General features: G+C 30.4%; 1 protein-coding gene across 2 annotated transcripts in view; it reads left to right on the top strand.

The window, feature by feature from the left end:
* cacng5a (calcium channel, voltage-dependent, gamma subunit 5a) overlaps positions 1–9103 on the top strand; it is a 182907-nt gene extending 173804 nt beyond the window's left edge. For both annotated transcript variants that reach the window (XM_077199190.1, XM_077199191.1), the window contains one exon: positions 7697–9103. In XM_077199190.1, coding sequence (XP_077055305.1) covers positions 7697–7954 — 258 coding nt within the window. In that variant the 3' untranslated portion in view covers positions 7955–9103. The remainder of the gene's footprint in view (positions 1–7696) is intronic.
* The last annotated feature ends 2097 nt before the right edge of the window (positions 9104–11200 follow it).

Below are 11200 nucleotides of genomic sequence, written 5' to 3'. Positions count from 1 at the left end.
GTTAGAAAGAAAGAGTAGTTAGAAAGAAAGAAAGAAAGAAGAAAGATTAGTTAGAAAGAAAGAAAGAAAGAAAGAAGAAAGATTAGTTAGAAAGAAAGAAAGAAAAAGAAAGAAAGAAAGAAAGATGAGTTAGAAAGAAAGAAAGAAAGAAAGAAGAAAGATTAGTTAGAAAGAAAGAAAGAAAGAAGAAAGATTAGTTAGAAAGAAAGAAGAAAGATTAGCTAGAAAGAAAGAAAGAAGAAAGATTAGTTAGAAAGAAAGAAAGAAAGAATTAAATAAGAAAGAAAGATTAGTTAGAAAGAAAGAAAGAAAGAAAGAAAGAAGAAAGATTAGTTAGAAAGAAAGAAAGAAAGAATTAGTTAGAAAGAAAGATCAGTTAGAAAGAAAGAAAGAAGAAAGATTAGTTAGAAAGAAAGAAAGAAACGAAAGAAAGAAGAAAGATTAGTTAGAAAGAAAGAAAGAAAGAATTAGTTAGAAAGAAAGATTAGTTAGAAAGAAAGAAAGAAAGAAAGATTAGTTAGAAAGAAAGAAAGAAAGAAAGAAAGAAAGAAAGAAAGAAAGAAGAAAGATTAGTTAGAAAGAAAGAAAGAAATAAAGAAAGAAGAAATATTAGTTAGAAAGAAAGAAAGAAAGAAGAAATATTAGTTAGAAAGAAAGAAAGAAAGAAAGAAAGAAAGAAAGAAAGAAGAAAGATTAGTTAGAAAGAAAGAAAGAAAGAAAGAAAGAAGAAATATTAGTTAGAAAGAAAGAAAGAAAGAAGAAAGATTAGTTAGAAAGAAAGAAAGAAAGAATTAGTTAGAAAGAAAGATTAGTTAGAAAGAAAGAAAGAAAGAAAGAAAGAAGAAAGATTAGTTAGAAAGAAAGAAAGAAAGCAAGAAAGAAAGAAAGAAAGAAGAAAGATTAGTTAGAAAGAAAGAAAGAAGAAAGATTAGTTAGAAAGAAAGAAAGAAAGAAAGAAGAAAGATTAGTTAGAAAGAAAGAAAGAAAAAGTAAAAAAGAAAGAAAGAAAGAAAGAAAGAAAGAAAGAAGAAAGATTAGTTAGAAAGAAAGAAGAAAGATTAGTTAGAAAGAAAGAAAGAAAGAAAGATTAGTTAGAAAGAAAGAAAGAAGAAATATCAGTTAGAAAGAAAGAAAGAAAGAAAGAAATATTAGTTAGAAAGAAAGAAAGAAAGAAAGAAGAAATATTAGTTAGAAAGAAAGAAAGAAAGAAAGAAAGAAGAAAGATTAGTTAGAAAGAAAGAAAGAAAGAATTAGTTAGAAAGAAAGATTAGTTAGAAAGAAAGAAAGAAAGAAAGAAAGAAAGAAGAAAGATTAGTTAGAAAGAAAGAAAGAAATAATTAGTTAGAAAGATTAGTTAGAAAGAAAGAAAGAAAGAAAGAAAGAAAGAAAGAAAGAAAGAAAGAAAGAAAGAAAGAAAGAAGAAAGATTAGTTAGAAAGAAAGAAAGAAAGAAAGAAAGAAAGAAGAAAGATTAGTTAGAAAGAAAGAAAGAAAGAAGAAAGATTAGTTAGAAAGAAAGAAAGAAAGAAAGAAAGAAAGAAAGATTAGTTAGAAAGAAAGAAAGAAAGATTAGTTAGAAAGAAAGAAAGAGGAAATATTAGTTAGAAAGAAAGAAGAAATATTAGTTAGAAAGAAAGAAAGAAAGAAAGAAAGAAGAAATATTAGTTAGAAAGAAAGAAAGAAAGAAAGAAAGAAAGAAAGAAAGAAAGAAAGAAAGAAAGAAAGAAAGAAAGAAGAAATATTAGTTAGAAAGAAAGAAAGAAAGAAAGAAAGAAAGAAAAAGAAAGAAAGAAAGAAAGAAAGAAAGAAAGAAAGAAGAAAGATTAGTTAGAAAGAAAGAAAGAAAGAATTAGTTAGAAAGAAAGATTAGTTAGAAAGAAAGAAAGAAAGAAAGAAAGAAAGAAAGAAAGAAAGAAAGAAAGAAAGAAAGAAAGAAAGAAAGAAAGAAAGAAAGAAAGAAGAAAGAATAGTTAGAAAGAAAGAAAGAAGAAAGATTAGTTAGAAAGAAAGAAGGAAAGAAGAAAGATTAGTTAGAAAGAAAGAAAAAGAAAGAAAGAAAGAAAGAAAGAAGAAAGATTAGTTAGAAAGAAAGAAAGAAAGAAAGAAAGAAAGAAAGAAAGAAAGAAAGAAAGAAAGAAAGAAGAAAGATTAGTTAGAAAGAAAGAAGAAAGATTAGTTAAAAAGAAAGAAGAAAGATTAGTTAGAAAGAAAGAAAGAAAGAAAGAAAGAAAGAAAGAAAGAAAGAAAGAAAGAAAGAAGAAAGATTAGTTAGAAAGAAAGAAAGAAGAAAGATTAGTTAGAAAGAAAGAAAGAAAGATTAGTTAGAAAGAAAGAAAGAAAGAAGAAAGATTAGTTAGAAAGAAAGAAAGAAAGAAGAAAGATTAGTTAGAAAGAAAGAAAGAAAACGAAAGAAAGAAAAAGAAAGAAAGAAAGAAAGAAAGAAAGAAAGAAAGAAAGAAAGAAAGAAAGAAAGAAAGAAAGAAAGAAAGAAGAAAGATTAGTTAGAAAGAAAGAAAGAAAGAAGAAAGATTAGTTAGAAAGAAAGAAAGAAAGAATTAGTTAGAAAGAAAGATTAGTTAGAAAGAAAGAAAGAGAGAAAGAAAGAAAGAAAGAAAGAAAGAAAGAAAGAAAGAAAGAAAGAAAGAAAGAAAGAAAGAAAGAAAGAAGAAAGAATAGTTAGAAAGAAAGAAAGAAGAAAGATTAGTTAGAAAGAAAGAAAGAAAGAAGAAAGATTAGTTAGAAAGAAAGAAAGAAAAAGAAAGAAAGAAAGAAAGAAAGAAGAAAGATTAGTTAGAAAGAAAGAAAGAAAGAAAGAAGAAAGATTAGTTAGAAAGAAAGAAAGAAAGAAAGAAAGAAAGAAAGAAAGAAAGAAAGAAAGAAAGAAAGAAAGAAGAAAGAAAGATTAGTTAGAAAGAAAGAAGAAAGATTAGTTAGAAAGAAAGAAGAAAGATTAGTTAGAAAGAAAGAAAGAAAGAAAGAAAGAAAGAAAGAAAGAAAGAAAGAAAGAAAGAAAGAAAGAAAGAAAGAAAGAAGAAAGAATAGTTAGAAAGAAAGAAAGAAGAAAGATTAGTTAGAAAGAAAGAAAGAAAGAAGAAAGAATAGTTAGAAAGAAAGAAAGAAGAAAGATTAGTTAGAAAGAAAGAAAGAAAGAAAGAAAGAAAGAAAGAAAGAAAGAAAGAAAGAAAGAAAGAAAGAAGAAAGAATAGTTAGAAAGAAAGAAAGAAGAAAGATTAGTTAGAAAGAAAGAAAGAAAGAAGAAAGATTAGTTAGAAAGAAAGAAAGAAAAAGAAAGAAAGAAAGAAAGAAAGAAGAAAGATTAGTTAGAAAGAAAGAAAGAAAGAAAGAAAGAAAGAAGAAAGATTAGTTAGAAAGAAAGAAGAAAGATTAGTTAGAAAGAAAGAAGAAAGATTAGTTAGAAAGAAAGAAAGAAAGAAAGAAAGAAAGAAAGAAAGAAAGAAAGAAAGAAAGAAAGAAAGAAAGAAAGAAAGAAAGAAAGAAAGAAAGAAGAAAGATTAGTTAGAAAGAAAGAAAGAAGAAAGATTAGTTAGAAAGAAAGAAAGAAAGATTAGTTAGAAAGAAAGAAAGAAAGAAATAAAGAAGAAAGATTAGTTAGAAAGAAAGAAAGAAAGAAAGAAAGAAAGAAAGAAAGAATAAAGATTAGTTAGAAAGAAAGAAAAAGAAAGAAAGAAAAAGAAAGAAAGAAAGAAAGAAAGAAAGAAGAAAGATTAGTTAGAAAGAAAGAAAGAAAGAAGAAAGATTAGTTAGAAAGAAAGAAAGAAAGAAGAAAGATTAGTTAGAAAGAAAGAAAGAAAGAAAGAAAGAAGAAAGATTAGTTAGAAAGAAAGAAAGAAAGAAAGATTAGTTAGAAAGAAAGAAGAAAGATTAGTTAGAAAGAAAGAAAGAAAGAAAGAAAGAAGAAAGAATAGTTAGAAAGAAAGAAAGAAAGAAAGAAGAAAGATTAGTTAGAAAGAAAGAAAGAAAGAAAGAAAGAAGAAAGATTAGTTAGAAAGAAAGAAAAAAAAGAAAGAAAGAAAGAAAGAAAGAAAGAAAGAAAGAAAGAAAGAAAGAAAGAAGAAAGATTAGTTAGAAAGAAAGAAAGAAAGAAAGAAAGAAAGAAAGAAGAAAGATTAGTAAGAAAGAAAGAAAGAAAGAAAGAAGAAAGATTAGTTAGAAAGAAAGAAAGAAAGAAAGAAAGAAAGAAAGAAAGAAAGAAAGAAAGAAAGAAAGAAAGAAAGAAAGAAAGAAAGAAAGAAAGAAAGAAGAAAGATTAGTTAGAAATAAAGAAGAAAGATTAGTTAGAAAGAAAGAAGAAAGATTAGTTAGAAAGAAAGAAAGAAAGAAAGAAAGAAAGAAAGAAAGAAAGAAAGAAAGAAAGAAAGATTAGTTAGAAAGAAAGAAAGAAAGAAAGAAAGAAAGAAAGAAAGAAAGAAAGAAAGAAAGAAAGAAAGAAAGAAAGAAGAAAGATTAGTTAGAAAGAAAGAAAGAAAGAAGAAAGATTAGTTAGAAAGAAAGAAAGAAAAAGAAAGAAAGAAAGAAAGAAAGAAAGAAAGAAAGAAAGAAGAAAGATTAGTTAGAAAGAAAGAAAGAAAGAAGAAAGATTAGTTAGAAAGAAAGAAAGAAAGAAAGAAAGAAAGAAAGAAAGAAAGAAAGAAAGAAAGAAAGAAAGAAAGAAGAAAGATTAGTTAGAAAGAAAGAAAGATTAGTTAGAAAGAAAGAAAGATTAGTTAGAAAGAAAGAAGAAAGATTAGTTAGAAAGAAGAAATATTAGTTAGAAAGAAAGAAAGAAGAAATATTAGTTAGAAAGAAAGAAAGAAAGAAAGAAAGAAAGAAAGAAAGAAAGAAAGAAAGAAAGAAAGAAGAAAGATTAGTTAGAAAGAAAGAAAGAAGAAAGATTAGTTAGAAAGAAAGAAAGATAGATTAGTTAGTAAGAAAAAAAGAAAAAAGAAATATTAGTTAGAAAGAAAGAAAGACAGAAAGAAAGAAGAAAGATTAGTTAGAAAGAAAGAAGAAAGATTAGTTAGAAAGAAAGAAAGAAAGAAGAAAGATTAGTTAGAAAGAAAGAAAGAAATAAAGAAAGAAAGAAGAAAGATTAGTTAGAAAGAAAGAAAGAAAGATAGATTAGTTAGTAAGAAAGAAAGATAGATTAGATAGATAGATAGATAGATGGATAGATAGATAGATAGATAGATAGATAGATAGATAGATAGATAGATAGATAGATAGAAAGAGATAGATAGATGGATAGATGGATAGATAGATAGATAGATAGATAGATAGATAGATAGATAGATAGATAGATAGATAGATAGATAAGTTCATTAGTACATATAGAATGGTAGTTTAATTGAGTCTTGGGCTTCAGGGAGTTTAGATTTGAGTTTTTGTGTTGTACACTGCTGGGCCACCGTAGCCTTGGCTCAATTTGAACTGTTGCAATGAAAGTCAATGGGATTTTTATGATTTTTAATATTAATTTTTAAGAAATCTGAAAGTCAAATCAGTCTGAAAAGATATAGCACACTAAGTCAGAACAGTCTGAAGGTCTGACCCGAGTTTGGAGTTTGTAGAGTTAAAGCTCTAGGAGGAGTAGCAGTCAGAAAATTTTGGTTAAGAAAAAGAAGAAGAAAAAGAATAATAATAAGTTTAAATAGGATTTCAGTAAGTTGGCTTTCACAAGCCAACTTAATAATAAGTTTAAATAGGATTTCAGTAAGTTGGCTTTCACAAGCCAACTTAATAATAATAAGTTTAAATAGGATTTCAGTAAGTTGGCTTTCACACGCCAACTTAAATATATATATTTTATTGAACTTTTTGTGTGCAAAGAACAAAAAAAATGGATAAAAAATATATATATACACATTTTTTTATAACTATAACATTTATTTAAAAAATATAAATGATATAACTATTTTTTGTACTTGTATGAATTCTGATTACATGGTGGGGGGAAAAGGGAGGGGGGGGCCTTTGTCAGTATCAGCACATGCCCCTCAAAAGGTCTGTGCACGGCCCTGATCGCAAAGGAAACTCTAAACTGGATGCAGCTGTTTTAAATTTTAAAAAAAAACTGTCCCGACACTTTATTTACACCTTGAAATGTTCGATGGGGTTTCAAACTTAAGTAATTTTAGTGTTTTTTTACACAATAATTTAGCAGACTAAAGACAAGCTTTTTCATTTTCATTTTCTGACGTGATCGGCTGACAATCTTCCTTTATCAGTTTTGTTGTCTGTGCAGCGTCTCTACAGAAATGTAGCAAATTTAGGTTGTAATTTGCCATTGCCAATTAAACAAAACGTTTGACTTTAAATCAATAAACAGTCACTAAACTCGCTAATAAACAGTTAAGCATCAAGAACGTTAAAACATTAAACGCTGTTGGCCAACAGCATGTATGCTACAATGATATTCGATCTCGGGTTGCTTGAAGCTCCGAGAGTCTCACGTCGTTGCGTTGACCACTCATCTAGCGTCAGAACACTGTTCGATTAATGTCTTATGCTCTTGCAAAGCCTCATTGATGTAGCTTAATATGTTTCTATTGCAATGTTTTAAGTTTTCATTATTTATTCAATTTAATTTCAGTAATTTCAGTATTGTGATTATGAATTATTTTAACTACGTTTAACGTGAATTCATCTGCTACCAGCTTTCAATCGCTCTGAATGAGCCGCGGCGTGGCGGCAGATTACGCAATAGAGAGAATAAACAGATACTATTCAATTCTGTGATTGTAACGCCTCTTAGCGGTAAAAGGCAACAAATACACCCCAAATTTTACCGCCGCGGCAGAACGGCGGCGGTAAAAGTGTTATTCTGGTTGTCCACCTACTGTAAGGGGGCAATGCCTCTTATTACATTATGAGCAGCCATATCGCCCTGCAGCCCAAGACTGGTTGCCCAATGAAGCTAAGCAGGGTTGAGCCTGGTCGTGCCTGGATGGGAGACCTCCTGGGAAAACTAGGTTGCTGCTGGAAGAGTTGTTAGTGAGGCCAGCAGGGGGTGCTCACCCTGTGGTCTGTGTGGGTCCTAACGCCCCCAGGAGAGTGATGGAGACACTATAATGTAACAAGCACCATCCTTTGGATGAGACGTTAAACCGAGGTCCTGACTCTCTGTGGTAATTAAAAATCCCATGGCACTTTTCGTAAAGAGTAGGGGTGTAACCCCGGTGTCCTGACCAAATTCCATCCATTGGCCCTTGCCAATCATGTCCTCCTAATAATCCCCATCCACTGAATTAGCTCTATCACTCTCTCTCCTCTCCAACTATAGCTGGTGTGTGGTGAGCGCACTGGCGCCGTTGTACTGTGGCTGTCGTCGCATCATCCAAGTGGATGCTGCACACAGGTGGTGGTTGAGGAGAGATCCCCTTACATGATTGTAAAGAGTTTTGGGAGAACAGTAGTACATGTGAAAGCGCTATATAAATGCCTAATTCATTCATTCATTCAATATTTTATTTTATTTATTATTGAATTATAATATTATAAACATTTTATTACATTAATAATGTAATACATTTTACATTAAGCTTTGTTATTACATTATGAATTGCATAAGTATGAAAAATTCACACAGTGATAAGTGAATGAGACCCAGTATCCTAGACACCCAAAAGAAATGTAAAATATTTTGTTGCATTTCATTAATTTCACGTTCTTCAATTTCTCTCTTTTTGTGTCACCGTCAGACGGCAGGTGTGATGTCTGTCTACCTATTTATGAAGCGGTACATTGCGGAGGAGATGTACAGGCCACACCCGGGTTTCTACAGGCCACGCCTTAGCAACTGTTCTGACTATTCTGGCCAGTTCCTGCATCCAGATCCCAGGGCTCGTGGACGCAGTCCCTCAGACATCTCCAGTGAAGCATCCGTCCAAATTAATTTAAACTACCCTGCCCTTCTCAAGTGTCCTGACTATGATCAGATGTCCTCATCGCCCTGTTGAAATTGCAAATACACATTGGTGATATCTGAGACGGAGAAAGTTCTATACCTAGTTCTTGAAGTTGAAGTGCTGGAATGGCTTTGGCACCGAAGATCCTGTGTGTTTGGACGTTATTTACTTGTCTTTGCGTGCCTTCAGTACCAATGCAGGTTTTCTGAGTTTAATACATCAGTTGATGGTATCATGTTATTTGTAGTGCACTACACTGATGTGTAGCAAACAGTAGGCTATCTCTGCCTTTTTCTTAAAGGTCTGGATTTTATTTTAGAATTTTTTCATTCAAACAGTCAGTTTGTTCTTTGTCATTTTTTTAACCAAAACTGCAGCTTTAATTGAGAACTGATCTATGTTGTTTTTTTTTAAGTATAAAACGGCTAGTTTTTTAGTTGCCTGTTTGTTAAAGCACAGAGAAGAAATGTGACTCAGCATTAATCTGGACATGCCCTTAAAAACCATTACACAGAGCTTAAATATTGATGTTTTATGTTATTATTATGACTAGCTGTGGTCTTTGGATTAAGATTTTGTGTTTGATATGAATGTTAATATTTTTCCAGACTCCAGTTTTATTAATTTATTTTTTATGATTATTATTTATCGTTACCATTTATTTCTTTACTTTGATGGTCCGTAACCTTGCACCTACATGTCAACTAACTCTCAATAGACTATTAGTTGAGTATTAGTAGACTGTTAGGGCTAGGGGTCAGGGGTAGTAGAATGAGGGATTAGGGTTAGTAGAATAAGTTGACATGTACTAGCAAAGTTACTTATAGTCAGTAGATTGTCTGTTCGGGGACCATCAAAATATAGTGTCAACAGATATTAAGTAGACAGTCTACTAATTTTCTAATAATACTCTAATAAGAGTTATCTGACATGTAGGTGCAACTATACTTATTGTCAACAGATTGTCTAAAGCGGAAAATCAACATAAAGTGTTACCTTTGTTGTTATATTGTGCTTGTGCTTTACATTCTGGTCTAATCAGAAGATCAACACATCACGTTGCAGAGACAACAATTGTTTTGATTATTACAAGAAAAACAAAAATCTGTATTATTGATTTTCACTGCAGTATATATATTAGAAAAAGAATGAACATGTAAAATTCTATTTATGTTTTATAATAAATTTCTCGACTGTTTATATCGTATACGTTTTATGTCGTATATGTCGTATATGTCGTATACATTTGTTATGAATTGATATCTTTTTTTTCGGATTACATATAACTTTTTTACATATGGGCCATTAATATGTTAAATATGTAAATATGTTGGAGAGACTTTTATATTGATGTTACACTATACTAACGTGTAGCCGCTGCGTAGCAAGTGTGTATAATACAAAATATATTACATGATTTTAAAAGGTACACTACGGATAATTTAACATTTAATTCTTAATTAGAAATTAATTTCTGAGAAAAAAATCTGTCCAAAACAGCATTCTTTTCTTACCCAATCTCATCACAGTAAGCCTCAATAATGATATAATTGAGTGTTGGATTTGATACTCAATGTCCTTAAACAAAGTTCCAGCTTCTATGATAGAAAATATATTACTTATCAGTTCAGAGAACATATTTTTTTTTAAATGCATTAGAATTTTCTTCTTAGCATCAGACATTTCTTGCTTGTCCATAGCCAAGCAGGAGCCACATGATGAGAGTGATGTGCGATGACAGACAGGACGATGTAGGCAAAAGCACAAGAAAACTTTTGTTAATAAAAGTTGAATTTATTTGTTTAACTGAAGTGAATTTGACTTTGTTTTGTAGTTTACATAACTAAGCACTCATTTTAAAGTAGGGGGAAAATCCAAAGACCTTTTTTAGTTACAACGCAGGTACCATATCTTCAATCTTATTCATTTTGTTAATAAAAGTTCTAACAAGCGAGTTTGTCAATGTTTTTTTTTCATTAAGAATAATATTAAATCAATATTACCCTAATAGCACACTTACATCTCAGAGATGTCTGTTTGATTGATCAAACATCTCTAGGATGTTTCCTGTCAGACGTTAAATAGACATTTAGAAAATGTCTTTAAGATGTTTATGATTTAGAATGCATGTAAAACTGACATCTTAAAGACATTTCTTAGATGTTTGTACACAGCAGATGCTTTCCAGATGAAGCGCTCTTTAACAGACATCTTGCGGATTTCAAAATGCTCACGCAGAAACGCATCTTCGAATGCATCCCAGATAGCACAAGTCTATTTGATGTGATGTTTACATCTGGAAGACGTATTTTTAAGAGTGTTTGCTCATCTGCAATACGTCTATAGGACGTTTCCTGTCAGATGTCAAATAAACGTTTAGAAGATGTCTTTAAGATGTAATGATTTAGAATGCATGTTAAACTGAAATCTTCTAAACGTTAGATTTTTATTGTAGTAACCACTCAGCTATATGTGGGAATGCATATATTAAAAAAAAATGTTGCAAATAAAACCATATTCCACAACTTCTGTAATTTTAACTTATTTTAATATATAAATTCAGTGAAATCGTCAAACGTTTGTATGACTTGCCATTGACTTGTGACCCAAGCTACGACTTGACTTGACTTGCTTGACATAAGGCAGTGACTTGACTTGCCTTTATAAAAAATTTACTTGGACTTGCTTGAGACTCGAAGGTTAAGACTTGAGACTTGCTTGTGACTTGCACATGTGTGACTTACTCCCACCTCTGGAAAATACTAACATTCCTAAGACTTTTGCGCAATAGTGTTTATTTATAATTATTAGTGCTGTCAAACGATTAAAATATTTAATCGCGATTAATCACATGAATGCCATAGTTAACTCGCAATTAATCGCATATTTTTGTCTATTCAAAATGTCCATTGATTTCTATTTGTCCCATTATTTTTTTCTAATTTTAATGCTCTTATCAACATGGAAAAGTGGATCGGCAGGAAGTTTGTTCTTAGCTGTGGTATCCATATACTTCTGTCTGAAGTCATCCATTGTAGAGCTTAGATCGGGCCCAAAAAATCAAGCCCGACTCTACCCAAGCCCATGCACATTGTGTCCAAGCCCGGCCCGATACATTAACTGTAATTATGAGCACGAGCACGATTTAAACCCGTCCATTTTTTTAATATGTGGGTCGTTATAACTGACGTTCTCAACTACTTTCTATGTTACTTTCTCCCGCCCGCAACATTTTTGTCCCGCTCCCGCCCGCAAATAGACTTTTTTTTGTAGGCTACCTCCAAATACTTTCGCCTA

Source organism: Siphateles boraxobius, unplaced genomic scaffold, assembly GCF_051911475.1.
Source record: "Siphateles boraxobius isolate OS27281-9 unplaced genomic scaffold, OSU_SipBor_1 41, whole genome shotgun sequence".
In the NCBI taxonomy this organism is placed as follows: Eukaryota; Metazoa; Chordata; class Actinopteri; order Cypriniformes; family Leuciscidae; genus Siphateles; species Siphateles boraxobius.
This window is presented reverse-complemented; position numbering and strand designations above follow the sequence as displayed.